Genomic DNA, 17,827 nt, shown 5'->3' on the forward strand with positions numbered 1-17,827 from the left:
AGGAACGTCTCCATTAATAGCACGGGGCGGAGGTACATTGAAAAAAATAAAGGACCGTGCTTATATGTCGCAGTAATGTAGTTAGTGTGTGTTAGCATCCACCGATCACACTGCCATGTTTGCATCTGCCGCGCAGCGCTGCATCAGTGCATTGCGCACTGCACTCACACTGCCAGCGCATAGATTTGGGCACGCTTAGCTTGACGTCACACAACTGCTTCCTTTGAACTTTTGCTCACTGCACTCACACTGCCAGCGCATGGATTCGGGCGCGCTTAGCCTGACGTCGTACAACTGCTTCCTTTGAACTTTCTCTTTCTTTCTTGCTGTTGGCTTCACTTCAAAGACTAGTCTAATTGGTGGTGACTTTTAGCTTGTGCCAGCATCAAACGACATGGAGAGAGAAAACCTGGGTCCAACTCAACCTTCAGCAAACGACTCTGCCGAACCCACTGTGGATACATGCGAGGTGCTCGCCGATCCCCCGGTCACCTTGGATCCGACTGGTATTCGCGAACTTATTCCGGCTGAAGTTCGTTCTGCCATCACAGACGAGTTTGGAGCCTCTCTTTTGTCGCAGCCAAGTGCGGCACCAGCGTCACCAGCTGCGTCATCCGATATTGGCATGGGTGGTGCGTGCTCCACACCGCCTCGCGCTGGAAATCTGCACGTCCCAAAGTCGGCGCAGGATAGGATATTGCGAGGTGAGTTTGTGGACTTCGACCAATTGTTGCCTGAGATCTTGGGGGCAGTTGATAGCAATAAGTCGTTCGAGCTGAGATCCAGTTCATTCGGGGGTGCACTGGAAGTCGTAGAGGTGAACACCACTCGCCCGGTTCGTAGACATGTGCACGATATCGCCACTTGGTTAGAAGCATGGTCTCTGTATATGCATGTTGTGATCAGCAATGCACCCCACCGCACAGCAGAACTCCTGTCATACCAGTGCATGATTTTGGCGGCCAACAGGCAGTATTTTGCAGAGGCTTGGCTTATGTATGACCAGCAATTTCGAAGGCTTGTCGCTTCACAACCTGGCAAGCGCTTCGATACAATTGACATAAATACATGGCAGCTGTGCATCACAGGCAAGGCCAGGCATAGATGTCAGTCGTGCAGCCTTGTCCACCCAGCGGCTGCAAGCAACATGTGTCCTTTTCGTCCCAAACATGCGCACCAAGCTCAAACATCATCATCCTCACTGCTCACCCGCAACAACGCAGGTGCCGTCATCTGCCGAAACTTCAACCTTGGCAAGTGTAGCTGGTCAAATTGCCGGTTCTCCCGCATCTGCAACCGCTGTGGCAAGGACCACCCCTGCAGCAAGTGTTCCAGCAAAGGTCAGCGACCAGCCCAGTAGTTCGGGATTGCAATCCCAGCCTGAGCAACCAATAGCTGTTGCATGTGTACTTGTACATAATTTTGTTCCCCCTCACATTAATAATTCCTCTGTACATACCCCTTTGCATGTCTCTCGTTTTGAGCTTCTATTGCGTCATCAACCCGATAAAGAATTTGCTTCCTATGTGCTAAACGGGCTGCGCTACGGCTTTAGCATAGGTTTCACTACTTCACGCGACGTTTCTGTCCAGTCTGTTAATCTGCCATCTTCTGCTGCTTGTGCCTCCTTTATTTCTGACCAGCTTTATGCTTCTTGCCAGCGTGGCGAAACTGCTGGTACTTTTAGTGCAGCCCCGTTCACCTCCATGCGCTGTTCTGGTGTCGGCGCGGTACCGAAGAAGAACGGCAAGCTTCGTATGATTCACCATCTTTCTAGCCCCGCCGGTAATAGTGTGAACGACGGAGTTCCAGCTGACCAGTTTTCCCTGCACTACATCAGTATTGACGATGCAATCGAGTCTATTATGTCGTCACCTCAGCCAGTGTACCTCGCAAAGCTGGACATCAAAAGTGCATTCCGGCAAATCCCAGTTCGTGCTGAAGATCACTCACTACTCGGCATATTCTGGCAAGGCAACTACTATTACGAGCGGGTGCTACCGTTTGGGCTTTGCTCCAGCCCAGCCATTTTCGATTCCGTTGCCTCGGCCATAGAGTGGATTATCCGGAACCATTTCTCCATTGCCGACCTATTCCACTACTTGGACGACTTCCTAAACGTCACAACTGGCCATACTGTCGCCCAGCGTCAACTAGCAATCCTGCTGCGAGCCTTCATCTATTTGGGCGTGCCGCTAGCGCCAGCAAAGGTGGAAGGTCCCGCGAGGTCACTGACGTTCCTCGGCATTATTCTGGACTGCGAGCGGCTCGAGGCCAGGCTCCCCATGGACAAGCTCAACGACCTCCGATCGCTATTGGCCAGCACGATCAACAGCCGGAAGATATCCCAACACCAACTCGAGTCCCTATTGGGTAAGCTCTCGTTTGCTGCCCGTGTCATCACTCCAGGCCGTACCTTCATGCGTCGTCTGTGGTCCCTCTGCTCACGGTTTCAGCAACCACACTACTCAATAACTTTGACCCAAGAATGCGTGGATGACCTGCTATGGTGGATGAGGCTACTAAGTGAGTGGAACGGGAAATCCTTCTTCTTGCACCCTAACTGGACCCCATCACCAGATCTCCAGCTATACACAGATGGAAGTGGCACTCACGGCTGGGGTGCTTACAACAACGGGAAGTGGATTCAAGGTTCATGGAACAGTGCCCAGATGCTGCAGTTTATCGAGTGGAAGAAGCTGTTTACCCTCGTAGCAGCCTGCGCCACATGGGGCGACGAATGGGCTAAGCTCCGGATTCGGGTACACTGCGACAACTCGGCGGTAGTGGACTGCATCCGTTCGGGCACGTGCAAAGCCCCAGCTGTGATGAAGTTGCTACGCGAACTGTTCTTCGTTTGCTATGAGTTCAACTTTCATGTTAGCGCTGTGCACATTGCTGGCTCCAAGAATGTCATTCCAGATTGCCTCTCTCGTTTTCTTATGCAGGAATTTCGACGTCATGCTCCGTTAGCGCGGCCGAGTCACGACCGTGCTCGTCTTCCAGCAGTCTTGTGAGCGAAGTTACTAAGTACGCTGCCTGTGCAATCGCTCCTAATACCAGACGCACCTACTCTGCAGGTGAGCGTCGTTTTGTCAGTTACTGCTCCCTTTGCAATCTGCAACCTTACCCAGCTTCTGATCTTACCCTCAGCTGCTTTTGCGCTTTTCTTGCTCGCTCTGTTCGCCCTTGCACGATATCTGTTTATTTGCAAGCTGTACGGAATGCTCACATTGAACAGGGTCTAGAGGATCCCCTGATCGAGACCTGGCTTCTCAAGAGAGTGTTGAAGGGTGTTCAACGGTGCCATGGGACCGAGACAGTAAAGCCTAGATTGCCCATAACTATGCCAACTCTAAGGAAATTAGTCGATGCCTGTGATCACCTCCCCGTGTTGCGCGAGCATGACCGAGTTCTCTTCAAGTCTGCTGTGCTGTTGGCATTATTTGGTTTCCTAAGGTGCTCCGAATTTACAGACGGCCTTACAAGAGAGCGTATCAGATTTGAGTCGGGCAGCATGACCATCCTGCTAAAGAGATCAAAGACAGACCAATTTGGAAAGGGAGTCCACATTGTCATTGGACCGGCCGGTCGCCCTTACTGCCCGGTGTATGCTATGCTACGCTACCTGGCGATGATTGGTAGTCGAAACGCATCCACTCCTCTGTATGTACTTGCCAAGGGTGTGCCGTTATCCAGAGCTGTTTTCACCAGTACTGTGCGCTTGCTGCTTGAAAAGGCTGCGGTGCCAAACATCGAACTCTACTCGGGACACTCATTCCGAATTGGCGCAGCTACTACCGCCGCCATAGCAGGGATACCCGATTCGCTGATTCGTTCTGCCGGCAGGTGGCAGAGCGATGTGTGTCTACGCTATATGCGAATTCCAATGGAGACCAAGTCCAAGATCTCGGCTCAGCTTGCCTCAGTGAGTGACCTTATCTGATTCTTTGCACGGACAGTTTATGTTCCATCCCTGAAGTCCTCGCATAGGAGAATGTCACTGCTCGATAATTTCTTAATGCTGGGGGGTGGTTCGGGGATAGTGTTGCTGCTTTGTGGAGCTCTATCGCTCCTAACTGGTCACTTGCTTCGCTAGTTGCGGCTCTTCACGAGCCAGTTGTTGCCAATTGCATTGGCTTTGCCTTGCAACCCCATTGTGGCACAATGTGGGTTTATTGCGGCTCCTCGCGAGCCAGTTGCTGCCAGTGGCCTGGCATTGCTTTCCAGCTCTTCGAGCTTTTGCATTACAAGACCAGTTACTCGAAGCAGCACACTATCTCCAAAACAATTCCTTGTTGCCTTGGGCTGAGTATGAGTGTGTGAGGGATATGGTGCTAATGTCGCAGTAATGTAGTTAGTGTGTGTCAGCATCCACCGATCACACTGCCATGGTTGCAGCTGCCGCGCAGCGCTGCATCAGTGCATTGCGCACTGCACTTACACTGCCAGCGCATAGATTTGGGCACGCTTAGCTTGACGTCACAAAACTGCTTCCTTTGAACTTTTGCTCACTGCACTCACACTGCCAGCGCATGGATTCGGGCGCGCTTAGCCTGACGTCGTACAACTGCTTCCTTTGAACTTTCTCTTTCTTTCTTGCTGTTGGCTTCACTTCAAAGACTAGTCTAATTGGTGGTGACTTTTAGCTTGTGCCAGCATCAAATTTTCACCCTCCATTCCTCCCATCTTATCTTGCTAATGGTACTAGGGAACATTTAGCTCTATCGCTCCTAACTGGTCACTTGCTTCGCTAGTTGCGGCTCTTCACGAGCCAGTTGTTGCCAAGTGCATTGGCTTTGCCTTGCAACCCTATTGTGGCACAATGTGGGTTTATTGCGGCTCCTCGCGAGCCAGTTGCTGCCAGTGGCCTGGCATTGCTTTCCAGCTCTTCGAGCTTTTGCATTACAAGACCAGTTACTCGAAGCAGCACACTATCTCCAAAACAATTCCTTGTTGCCTTGGGTTGAGTATGAGTGTGTGAGGGATATGGTGCTAATTAGCGTTAATACGATATGTGAACCAACCCTAACTGGCAAACATTATGTGTATGAGTGTACAGTGTATGGATGAACTCTACTGGCAATTGATTCGTATTTGGCTGTTTCGTACATATTTTGTATGCAGTACAATAGATAGCTTCAGAAATTTGCAATTTATATCATGGCTGTGTAAATTCATGAACGCTGTGCTCATTCAGCCAAAAATTACAATATTCTGTGTGTCTTGGTACCCTACACATGCTGTCTCAGGTGATGGAAGAAATGAAATCCCTGAAGATCAATGGTCGGCCCTACCATCGACAAAGCCAGGGCAGGGTTGAACGCTTCAACCAGACTCTCGCTAACGTCTTGCGTCCCGATCTGCAAACCGACAAGGACTGGCCTAGCAGGTTAGAGTTCTTCTACTACACGTACAACTCATGGTCAAGCAAGGCACTGAAGGGACAGACACCCTTCGAAGTTTTCTTCAGGCGCCCTAACTTTTCAGTTTTCACTTTATGCTGCAGCAAGCCGAAATGACCTAACTGCTGACGAACGAGAGTTCCTCGACACAGTACACATAGATGTCAGTGATGCTGAGGATGACAATGGTGACCAGGACGTGTCTGAGGATGCTGGGTAAGAACATAATGATTGAAAAATTGTATTTATGAGGTTGACGGAATGGAAAGAGAAGGGTCTCCGCAGTTTCGAAAGGCACATTACTTGAAAGTACTTTGAAGTAAGTAAATTATCGTGTCCGCTCCCGAAGGTAACTCACGACGGCCGCTTACACCCGGTAAACCCTAGCGGCAGATGCAGCGCCTAACGGTGAGCTTTTTACTTGTACTCACTCAATCCATGAAACCCAACTTCCAACATTAGAAGGGAAAAAAGATTTCTTTTAAACTTTAAAGCAAACGATAGTCTTGTGTTCATTTTCTTGTTGATGCTCTACTGTATTTCCTGAATACCTGCCGCTGTCCACCACCAGATCATGTATGTGCTGAGCAATTCATAGTAGAATGTTATGATAATCTGTGTGATTCATCAGTCACTTGCATTGTGTTGGGAGTCAAATATGTTGAAGATGTGTCTTTTTTTTGGCTATTTTTATGCTGCCACGGTTCTCAGTTCTTCTTCCGTGAGTCCCTTTCTTCGTGATGTTGTGCCCACCAAGTGACACCAGACATGCATGATTTGTTAAGTGCCTGTTGATGCTCTACTGTGTTTCCTGCATACCTAGTACTGAACCAGCTCTTGACATGGGCGACAGCAGTCATGAAGGCTATGGGAATTATGAAGGCTATGAGGCTGAAGCATTTGACATTGGTGAAGTGCCTGCTGCTGTCCACGAGATTAGCATGTACGTACTGAGCAATTTGTAGTGGAATGTTCTGATAAACTGTGTAATCCATTGATCATTGTCTTGGAATTCAACCATGTTTATCGTGTCTGTTGTTGGGTTTTTTTCTCTTTTTGCTGTCATGTTTCCCAGTCCTTCTTCCACAAGTCCTGGTCTTCCTGACGTTGTGCTCTCCTTCGGACCAAGTGACATCAGACGTGCGGTGTCTACGCATGGCAGTAGGTGAGTACTAACAACCCTTTCGATGCTTCATATTCTTCACCTGGTAATTGTATGTAGTTTCAAAGATTCATACTATCCTCATGAGCTGGCAAAGAAACGTTTGGTATACTAGGTTAGTGTCTAGGTACTAGGTTAGCGTCTTCTTGCTTCACTGTGTGGAACGTGAATACTTATACTATGATGATGAATTTTTGGTTGTAACTCAAGGTCACTGGCTCCCTCTTCATGTATTTTTCAAGTGACTGTCTGGGTGAAACACAGTCGTTTTCTCCAGTAGCGTCGCCACCAGTCAGCGCAGGCAGTCAGCGCAGGTAGGCGTGGACAGTTGAATCAAATGTAATTTTTTTCAAATTTGACGTGAAATTGCGCGTCACGTCGGCAATAACGTGCATCTTAACCTCTCTAATAGAGAGGTTTCTATTTCTCATCAGCCAAAATTTGTTGATTTACAGTATAAGGAGATAAAAAGAAAAGAAGGAGCAAACCAAAAGAAGATGATTATTAGAGAAATAACAATCCGCAATAAATTCTGCAAATACTTTTGCCTCAGTTCTTATAACATGTACGATGAGCTAGGCAAAAAAGTATAAAAGCATAGCGTAGGGCCCTGAGCTTCCAAGCTCTCTCGTCAATATCGTCTACGGAAGTGTCCTCGCAATGGTGCTGGTTGTGTGCAGAAGGGTCTAGTCGGCTAAAGAGCGAAGTGTAATGGTGGAGGTGACTCAAAATTTTCTTCAATGGCCGAGAGCTCTGTCGCACCCTGTAATGATAACTCAATTAGATGCAATTAATATAGCTCTTTTTTTGTAATGTTACACTTTCTGCAGTTCAAGTACGGCCGCAACTTCAAGTATTGCCGTTAGGTCGTCTGTTTCAAGACCGACAACCACCCGCTCTTCTGTCTCAAGAATCGCACATGGCAGAGATTCATCTCGCGAAACTGACTGGTGAGAATTTATTGAAGTTTCATCTTATTCAATCTAGTAACATCATTTCAGCGTGATTTCTACTTACTTATGTGGACAATAACCCGATACAATGCAATAAATATAGCTCTGTTTTTGTACGGTTAAATTTTCTGCAGTTCCAGTACGGCCGCCTCTTCAAGTATTCCTGCTAGGTGGTCTGTTTTAAGACCTACAGCCACCAGCTCTTCTGTCTCAAGAACCGCACGTGGCAGGGATTCATCTCGCGAAACTGACTGGTGAGAATTTATTGAAGCTTCATCCTTGTCAATCTAGTAACATTATTTTCGTGTGATTTCTACTTAGTGCAGCCATTCCAAAAACCCTTTTAAACCTTGTATTGCCTGGTTGCTGCACATTCTTCCCATCTAAGAGCATCAGTGTTGGTTTCTTCTGTGTTCTGTTCAGCCCCGACAATAATGACCCGCACCCGCATGAGGTTCAGTGGACTCCTGCCAACGCGCCAAAGTTTGACATCGGTTTTCCGTGCACCCAATCTTGGCGGAGCAGCTGGCACAGCAGCACTTGTCGGCAAGTGGCGTGAGGGAACTGTGCTCCGTAACGTTATGGAGCCTGGCAACTGCATGCTATATGAAGTGAGGCGTAGGACGGCTCATTTAAATCTTCCTTTGCTGCAGCGCATGTAAAGCCCAGATCGACATCGCCAGCGAAAGTGTGGTGCAGCCAATGGGATTACCCCATGCCATTTGACTGGGTGAAAGGGCTACCCCACTCACCCTCCGACGGAAGAGAAGGCGATACTAACTTCGTTTCTCATGAGTGTGTCAGTGTGTGCAATTCGAGGAATTTACATTACCTCTTCGAGGAAACCTGTGTCTGTGTTTGTGGCTGGTGTCTATGGGGTGCAGTGTAAATGAGTCTTATTGCATGTTGGGGCTGAACATGAATGCATGATTCCTACATAGTGCATGCAACTGAGTTGGCTGGCCCGTTTTGGTTTTCTCCACTATAAATGAAAGAATACTACTACTACTCTCAAATAGAGATGGCCGGAAACAACATCCCAGCAATAAGTGTCAAGGAGAGTATCATGCTGCGGTACACACATATTGTTGATAATGGCTCCTAGTTCCGAATCACGATTAGAACTTTCAGCAACGGGATAGACAGCTCCCCATTCACTGCTAATGCATACTCGATACTACTGCATTGTGAACTCGAAAACTGTGACTGGTACGAATGTGGTGGAGGTGCTCATTCCAAGTCTTCATGAAAATGAGTATGTATCATTCAAGAAGACTACAACAAAGTCACGTAAATATAGCCTCAAAATGTCCATCAGTGATTGGAAGGTGGCAGGAGTATGTATTTAAAATCTTGAATCCCATTACTCGAAATTGAAAATGGCCAAGCTGGGTGTTGATGGCTGTTTTAGGCATATCTCCTTGACTGATACGGATTTGGTTATACCCTGATCGCATATCCAGTTTGGAATAGAATGGTCTTCCTTAACCCTAGAAAAGCCAACGGTGTCATTTGACACCGCGCGAGTCAAACTTTTGGAATTACCGAAATCTGGTTAATCAGAATAAGGTCAAATCTTGTGACTATTCCTAATTTTGCTTCCTCTTTCGTCTGCCATAAACCTTTGATTTGTAAATGATGAGGTACCATAATGGCGAGTATGTATACCTAGAACGGCCAACCAGTGTCATTTGACACCTGCACTAAAAAAGGCATTATTGCAGCTAGATGGAAACAATATGAACACATTTCGAAGGTGTCGGCCATATTGAGTTGCTCGTATGCCAACCAGACAAAATAAAGGTGCATGGGCAGGAAAATCGCTAAATACAGGACGGAATATATGATCAACATACAACGGTCGGGCGCGAATCGCGAATTTGGGGCGGGTAAATATTAGTGCACAGATTACACAAACGCTCTTCAGCTAATGTCCTTGATACTGCTCATTCCCTTTCATTTTCCTGTAAATTGCCCCAGAGGAGCCATCGCGGTTTCACGGCCAAGGAAATACTAGAATGTATGTAGCATAATTACCATGCATGAATCTGATGACCATGAAAGCGAAATTGCGCACTTTATCTTCATTTGATGGCTGTTCAAGTGTAGTGACCATTGGCAGTGGTGGATCTGTTCTGTAACATGAGGGCGAATCGTACGGTCACAACACCTGAGTACCTGTGGATTCAGAATGTATTGAGGTTTACAAGCCTCCAGAGAGCGGATGAGGATTGCGGGATAGTCCAGACAAGGAATTGTCAGAAACAGTTGCAGGAGTGGTGGAGACCCCGAAATTTTTTTTTTTTTTTTTCATGAGAGGAAAATGTTATCAACTCCAAAGCACGAAAAAGGCCAAAAACTAAACCAAGCACATATTATGCAATAACATGTTATTTATAAAGACAGGACAAGTGAATAATTAGTCAGTCCATTGTTCATGATGATCTCCGACGGTTACGTCGGCAAGCGAGCCTCCGCCACTGCCAAAGCAGCGTGGGCTCCGCAGGAGGGTGCAAATTTCAAACCAAAATTTAAACGCCTACAACCGCGAATGCACATGATACAGGAGACCCCGAAATGGATAGTGTTGAGGAAGAGGAATCGCAAGTCTGCAATCTGGAGATGGTACACCGCATTATCGCAAGGATGGTGCTGTGTAGATAATCTTTTATACTGTAACTACTTGACGAGCTAATGAGGCTCTTGAACCAAACCTCTTCCTCCCCCGCTTCAGGCTAAACGGGTAGGCAGTCGGTGGGATGCCTTCTCTCTCTTTATTGGCCCCGGATGTTGCAGAAGGTGATTGCTAAGTGATAACTGATAACTTCATCATCAGTGCATGACTGGTCAAGAAACTGTTGGAGAAGAATGGGTTGCAGTATGAACCACTCTGGTAAATTGAAGTGAACTACCATCTAACTTCTTTGCCAATAAGCGCGGATTGCATTTTGTTTTTCAAGATTACATTGTAGGATGCAAAGACGGTAGACGTAGAAGGTAGAAGTAGCAAGAATTATCAATGGTCCGCCTAGTGTAGCCCCCCTAGAGCCATATGTTTTACATGGTGAGAGTAGGAAGCCCCACATCGTCCCATTCTAGCAAAAGACGAGATACGTCCTTGACCGTTTCGATCGAATGTGGTGGATCTCCTCAACAAAGACTATTACAGAAGATGTCCCCCTGCAAGGCTGTTACATGAAAGAGTAGATGTGACAGGCATCAACGCCTTCCCAATATCCCAGGCCCTTGCTAGTTCATGCACATCCAGAAAAGGCTCATTCCTGCACTGGTCAAGAAGCTTGTAGATACTCATGGCATCTGGTTGCTAAGTGCCAGCCACTGAGAAGAGAAGGGTATACCTCTTTGAAAGAGTCTAAAATGCAGTCGTTACTAGCCTAATCTTGAAACCATGTCTAGCAGCATATGTGTCAGCTTAGTGAAAAAATGTTGCTCATAGTCGGTCCATGTTTGTACTTGTTACTGTGTGTCATTCACCGTGACGGTCTAGTAATCCGATTATGCCAAAGCACATATTCCCGAAAAGCAGCTCCTCATGTGCCAAGTGACGTTGACACATTGCTTGTTATTGTAACTCTGTGATTATAAGAAATTCCTATGCAAGTAATTGAAGTTTTGCCAGTGATTGAGTTCATCCTTCGCAATCGCCGTTACGCGTACATTGTACTTTAGTTGCATATAGCCAACAATAGTGTCTGGGTGAATCCTAAAGTGTGGTGTACATCATAAATGCCGCTAGTGATAGCCAGCACTGAAAACAAAAACTATAATAACCTATATCATAGGTCTTAGACATGGAAATGTATGCAGGTGTCAAATGACACCGTTTGGCCGTTCTAGGAGTACTGAAAATGGTGGCCGTCCTAGGGTTAAACAGTATCAAAGAGATCGTCAATGTTTGGAAGGCACTGATCTGAGTTATCCGTGGATTGCCTTTGCTTTGCTACATGAATGAAACGCAGCGTTACAACAATGACTTAGCCGGTTGTGTACTATTGTAATTATGTATGTGTGTTCGGTCCGTCATCATGTGACCAAGTACCTGGCGTCATTCATTACTTGACCGATGTTGTAATTGAGCTCAGCAAAATGATAATGATGATGAACAAGCATAGCAAAGGACGTGCGCTTTGTTCCATGCAAATGCCACAATACAAATACGATGAAATATAGTAGTGTTGAAACGATCTCACCGGGTACTCGTTAGCTCGCTCGCCAGAAATTCGGCTCGTTTGTGCGGCCAGCTCGTTAGCACTAACGAACACCGTACACCGTACTCCGTACACATGGCAGTACAGTCTACTCGCGATAAGTCACGCACAGTGTCCTGGAATAGAAAATGCGCGACTTACCGCGAGTGCGCGACTTACATTATGCACCACGTCATGCATATGTACAGGCATCATTTTTTCTTCTGCATATGGACATGTGTGCTGAACACGCGTACAAGCACTGAGGTGCATGCGCACGGTACACAGTACTGTCTGTAGTCTACACTGACTGTACACTGCTGTACACGAGACGTACATGTAGATCTACCACAGCGTGAAGCCATGATCGATATGAAGGCATGATCGAGAAAGACAAGTAACGACGTTCCGTTACTTTTGCCGTTTTGGTAGCGATTTGACAAGACGCACTTCTGTTTCCGTCGCGTAAACACTTCGTTTCCCTTTGCTTGACGATGCCTTCTCATAAGAAAACGAAAGAACAGCGAACAGTGGCTGATCGACTGCGTTTGGTTCGTCTCTATCGTGAGAGTGGAAAAACCTCCGCTCGAAAATTTGCGAAGTAACTAGTTGAACAATGTGTCCGGAGGCGATGTTCCGCGGCTGGCTGAGGGATGCTGAAGCTGGCAAACTCGCCGATGCTAATCCGTCTGGTCCACAGGGAGTCCGCAACAGAAGTTCCCAGTTCGGGAAAATTGAGGAGCGGCTGGTGAAGTATATTTTGCTTCGAAGGGAGAAGTTTGTGACTGACAAACTTGGATTGTCGTGGGTGATCCTGAGGGAGAAGGCTCTCATACAATATGCACATAATAATTATATTCTTACCTTTACAGTATTCAAGCTCCATCATTGAAAACCACATCATTCGCAAATATTCACGAAATCCACAAAATCCCGAAAAATAAAAAATTCTTGAGATGGATGTCCTGGATGAAAAAGTGCGTGACTTATCGCGAGTGCGTGACTTAAAACTGCGTGACTTATCGCGAGTAGACTGTACATGTCGACCGGGAGTCGTAAAATATTTTACGACTCCCTGGTCGATTGAGAGTCCAGTCCCGCGCAAAGTGAAAATCACTCGCAGTTACAGTGACTGTATGTCTGCACGACACTTGAGTTGTTTCAGTTGTCGTTGCAGCTTTGGTGGACTCTACTGATGTCTTGTTCCACATCTGCTGACCTGTCGCAGGATATGCTTGGGTCACCTCTCCATTTGAGTGAAAGTTACGCTCAGTCGTTTGGAAGTTTTCTCCCGCGATGCAGCGAAGACCAGGGCTACTTGCTATCTTTGCAAAACGGTCTATTCTTACAAAGGCTACTCAACGACGGCGCTGAAAAGACATCTCGACACAAAACAGCAGTCCGAAGTGAAGCAGCAGCAACCCCAAATGCCGGCGGTGATAATTAATTTATTTGAGCCAGCTGAAAAAATCGAACTTGGAAAAAAATATATTCAAAAAATCATAATTTGCCCCATCCATGAAACTCGTTAGCTCGCTCGAAAGCTTGCTCGTTAGTGGAACTGATCGCTCGTTTGTTATAGATGCGCTCGTTTCAACACTAAAATATAGTACGTGAATCTATCAAGAATCGAGGAGCAAAGTTGGCGATGAGACCTCGTGCACAACGCCAACCTGAACATAGCTCAAGAAATGAATAGACTAGTAGATGTGCACCAACATCATGGAGAAAGGAGGTCGCCAGTTTTCTACATCTAGCGATCAAATGCTTAGGAAGTAGATGCGGGTAACTCACTGTCCCCACAATAGTGCCATACCTGTCGCTGACTTGGCGTTGGAAGTGTCGTCAAAGTATAGTAGGGTAGGATGACGTTTATTCGAAATGTATGCATTTACACATCTACAATAATATGTATAGGGGTTTCACGATTCTGTTACCAGGTAGAACGTTTTAATGAAAGCTAGAGCAATCTGACCTTAAAGTGAATAGAGAAATATGTGAACAGAATATTAAACAAAAGAGAATGGAAATGGTGGACGGCTTTGTTCCTGAGAAAGGGCAATGATCAAAATTGGATTTGACCGGGCGCATGCCTACACGTTGGTTTTGCATCGTGGTTCAATTGGCTAGAGGGGCGGACACAGATCACCTTGTACAGCCGCCATAGCATCGCTAAGTTCAGCTGTTAATGCACTCGGCAAAGTCGGTATAACTAGTGTTGGCGGATCCGTTGGAGCTTCTCCTCCACACACCACGGGTTGGGATAACGAGCACTCCTGATCATGGAGAATAATGCAAAAGATAAAACAATAAACAACATTATAGCTGAAAAAGTGCCTGAGTCCACTACGATTTTGATGTCGTACTTGCCCACTTTACATTCTGATTGTTCTAATGTTAGTTATGAGAAGTACGATTCGTCAATTGCTTGTCTTTTGTTGAAACATCCTGAATGTCGCCCAGTTTACTCAGGTGATTGTCTTTTCTATTTCATCACGTGCGCTCAGTGCTAACTTGTTAAATGTTTTAAAAGCTGGATAGTAAAAGCTGTAGATATTTTGTATAATTACATTTGAAACTCGGATGTTGAGCCAATAATAAATGTAGGAAGGAAAAGGAAATAATATATACGAGTTGAGAGTAACGCTCCATCACTGTAACCAGATACTATACACAGTCAGAAAGTGCAACAACTAGGCACAAAACTGACAGAGTACTAAGACATTCGACGTCCGGACACCTAGCTTCAGCACATCTCCATAGCGCTAACCGACAGCCTTCCAACTTGGAAGGTTCAATGGTATGGAAAGACCAAAGAGGGGAAGGCAAGCGCAACGAAAATGAGTACAAGCTACAGTCCCAACGGAACAAATAGTGTCGATTGTTGTCTTTTTCATAACCTTGAACCTTCCAATTTGGAAGGCTAGAAACGAAGCGTCTCTGAAAGTTGGTATCCCTGGTCATGTTTAGGCCTGGAGAGCAGTATAAGTGGTGCTTTTCAGACACAATCTTGCTCAGCCTACTCAAGCTCACCTCATGAGGGGTGAATTCCCCGAAACACTTTGTATTGAGCAGGGAGTGGTGCTTTCCTGCAGGTTTGCCGAGTCGAAGGTTCGATGGACTTCTCATGTTCTCAGGATGGCAGTCGTGAGTCAGTCAAGTGTCAAGTCGTCGGCCCAATAGCGCGAGCTCCAGTGTGGGAGCAAACCCATTCCTAAACTTAATAATACTAAGATTTTTCTAAGCACTCGCAAAATAATAATAATAATAAGAATAAGAATTCAACACTTCAACAAAGGCGATAAAATGATTAAAGTGTTAAAACTTAAAAACAGTAAGACGCATCCTGAAAGAGCTCGACGTTGGCAAGGCGTCCGTTCCGGACAACATCCCTGCCCGAGTGCTCAAAGAGTACTCCCATGAACTTGCATCGCCTCTCACATCACTCTTCGCCCTGTGCTTCCGTAAGGGTGTTCAGCCAGAAGACTGGAAGAGTGCTCGAGTTGTGCCAGTCTACAAGAAAGGCAGCCTATCCAACCCGAAGAATTACCACCCAGTCTCCCTCTTCCCCATCATCTCCAAAGTGATGAAGCGTATTGTGAACTGTCAAATTGTGAATCACCTTGAAAAACATTATCTCCTGTCAACCAAGCAGTACGGATTTCGGAGTGGCCTTGGAACACCTACTACTTCGAAGAAGCAGTACTTGGGCATGACTGGTCGCTGGCAGCTGGTTTTGGTGGCTGTGCCCACGTCCTGGCTGTGAACATTGCTGGTGCGTTTGACCGCGTATCGAACTCTGGCCTCTTACACAATGTTTGCCAACGATGCGGAGACCTGTATTTCCCCATCAACGCGAATAAGTGTGTACGCAGATGCCACCACGCTGTAAACCATCACACGATCCAGAGATGATTCTGCTGGCAGTGTTGCAGACATGCAATCTAGCCTGGATCAATTGAGTAGCTAGGGTGAAGAATGGCGGGTGCGCTTTGAGCCGATAAAGTCTCGGTTGCTGGATAATGGCCAACACCGCAACCCCTGGCCACTCCCAGACCAAACATTCGGAGCCCAAGATATTCCCTGCAGGGGCGAGCTGAAGCTCCTGGGAGTGACCTTCGAAAGCAAACCCACCTTCAGACGCCATCTCCGCAATATTTCTCTTCGTGTTGTAGCCCGGCTAGGATTTCTGCGTCGAGGATCATGTTTCCTTCGTCGCGCAGGACGCTTGACAACGTACAGAGTCTTCGTACGCCCTGTACTCGATTAAGCACCACTGATATGGATGGGCGCAGCCAACGCTCACCTGCAAATTCTCGATCGAGTACAGCGGAAGGCCCTTGTTATCATTGGTCCTGACGCCTTGCTGCAGAGCCTAGCGGCCCGCAGCCTAGTGTACGCTCTCATGTACATGTACAAGCTAATGTGCCTTCAAGACCATCCAGACCTCTCTGCGCTCGTCAGAAATTTAGGAAACTAACCTCGCCCCACGGACAAGGTCGCAGCTCCGTGTCCGCCACCAGCAAACAGTGCTCCTCCTCCCTACGGCCGCCAACTTTCTCCAGCGTTCGTTCCAATATGGTGTAGTGGATGAATGGAACGGGCTTCCGCAAGATATGTTTCCGGATCCGATGCCCCAGTTGAAGTCTCTCCAATCCTTCAAGACAAAGGTCCGTCGCCATTTCCGTCAAAATAATTGGCTCTGGGTTACGGACTCCCTGGGAGGCTCTGTCACCCGTCAGTGAATCAACTACCCCGTCCGTCATGTCTTTCTTGTTTTATTTATTTCTCTTTCTCTTTCTCGTGGCTCTCTTTCTCTCCTCTCTCTCTCTCTCTCTCTCTCTCTCTCTCTCTCTCTCTCTCTCTCTCTCTCTCTCTCTCTCTCTCTCACTTGATCTCTCTCCCTCCCTGGCTGCATTTCTATCGACGCTTGGTCGTAGGCTATGATTCCCAGACCTCCGGTCGGATGAGCTTCGCCAACCACATCGGCACATGGCCCCTACTCCGCTTTGTCTTGTAGTCCAGTGTCATTTCAGTTTTCCTCTTCCCCTGATTATTAGTAGGGCTGTGTTTGCTAGAAAAAAAGTAAATTAACAAAATAAAAAAGAAAGTGAGAACACCTCGAGGATGGAATCTATGCCTGTGCACATATACAGTTTTCATACGTATGTATAGAGAAGACAGCACAGATGCGGCAGTGGTGGCGAGGCCTGGGCAGCTGGTCCAACTGTGGGTCTGCATAGCATCATCGTCATGCAGAAATCTCTGAAAGGGTGGCGTAAGTTGACTTTTTTATTAATCTGCATAGTGGACAGCTAACATACCCACTATATTAACATTGCTAATGCTTTGTATAATATCATTGTGCAGGCTTATACGATCTGAAAGTCGGAGAATTTTTCTGCTTACCCCAAACCATTATCCACAAGGCATATTGTAACCAGCATAAAGGTGTTGAGTAGCATTTGTGGATAGGTGAACGTTCACGTACCTCAGTGGACAGGAACAGGTCGAACACTTCACCATCACTTGAGCGAACTTGCCGGGTAACAGAAAGTGTATTAGGGACCACGCTAAGGTCAATGCCGTCAAACAGATAAGCAACACTAAGCTCTCCAAATGAAGACGGCACATCAGTAAAGACGATAGTGACCAATGCGTTACCATCCTGATTTTCAACGATGATGGAAAATGCTAGGCTGTCCTTCGCGTTCAGGCGAAGCGGTGCATCTCCCAAGGGTCCTCCTTCACTTGATTGGAAGCAGTCCACCGTGTCCAACGTATCTACGCCTACAATGATATTAATTTCGTCCTGCACAAGGAAAGTTAAGGACTCAACAATAGCAGCTGCAGACGGGATGGACTCAAAAGCAGAGCTAAACAGGGAGAACTCAGATGGTTGAGTAGTTTCCAATATATTATCAATAGTGTTGCACGTTTGAGTGAGGAAGCAAGGGCCGTCATCACTGTCAACTGAGCTGCTGTCCGAAGAAACACTCCTGCTATCACTGTCAGATCGGGTTCTATATGTTCTGTTCAACTTAGGGATCAGCGCAGATGTAGGAATGAAGCATGTGCAGACCAGTGCAATTGTAAACG

At 46.8% G+C, this 17,827-nt stretch overlaps 2 protein-coding genes and 2 long non-coding RNA genes across 4 annotated transcripts; all 4 read left to right on the forward strand.

Annotated features, from left to right (window-relative positions):
• The first annotated feature begins 394 nt into the window (after positions 1–394).
• On the forward strand, positions 395–3,017 carry LOC135820139 (uncharacterized). The gene is made up of 2 exons (XM_065333450.1): positions 395–835; positions 1,644–3,017. The coding sequence occupies exons 1-2, from the start codon at positions 395–397 to the stop codon at positions 3,015–3,017; spliced, it is 1,815 nt and encodes a 604-aa protein (XP_065189522.1).
• Positions 3,018–3,346: 329 nt separating this feature from the next.
• On the forward strand, positions 3,347–3,946 carry LOC135820140 (uncharacterized). Its single transcript, XM_065333452.1, has one exon. It carries the CDS (start codon positions 3,347–3,349, stop codon positions 3,944–3,946), a length of 600 nt encoding a protein of 199 aa, XP_065189524.1.
• A 585-nt stretch (positions 3,947–4,531) lies between these two features.
• LOC135818908 (uncharacterized) lies at positions 4,532–6,570 on the forward strand. The gene is made up of 3 exons (XR_010553816.1): positions 4,532–5,621; positions 6,229–6,348; positions 6,481–6,570. It is a non-coding gene; the product is annotated as an uncharacterized LOC135818908 (long non-coding RNA).
• A 233-nt stretch (positions 6,571–6,803) lies between these two features.
• LOC135818909 (uncharacterized) lies at positions 6,804–8,325 on the forward strand. Its single transcript, XR_010553817.1, has 4 exons — positions 6,804–6,881; positions 7,398–7,517; positions 7,655–7,774; positions 7,944–8,325. It is a non-coding gene; the product is annotated as an uncharacterized LOC135818909 (long non-coding RNA).
• The last annotated feature ends 9,502 nt before the right edge of the window (positions 8,326–17,827 follow it).

Source organism: Sycon ciliatum, chromosome 6 (assembly GCF_964019385.1).
Source record: "Sycon ciliatum chromosome 6, ocSycCili1.1, whole genome shotgun sequence".
In the NCBI taxonomy this organism is placed as follows: domain Eukaryota; kingdom Metazoa; phylum Porifera; class Calcarea; order Leucosolenida; family Sycettidae; genus Sycon; species Sycon ciliatum.

Bases quoted from the DNA above. Each gene is read 5' to 3' on its own strand.
- LOC135820139 (XM_065333450.1), top strand. From the start codon at position 395: ATGGAGAGAGAAAACCTGGGTCCAACTCAACCTTCAGCAAACGACTCT. The intron at 836-1,643 runs GTTCGTAGACAT...ATTTCTGACCAG, and splicing joins AGGTGAACACCACTCGCCCG to CTTTATGCTTCTTGCCAGCG.
- LOC135820140 (XM_065333452.1), top strand. From the start codon at position 3,347: ATGCCAACTCTAAGGAAATTAGTCGATGCCTGTGATCACCTCCCCGTG.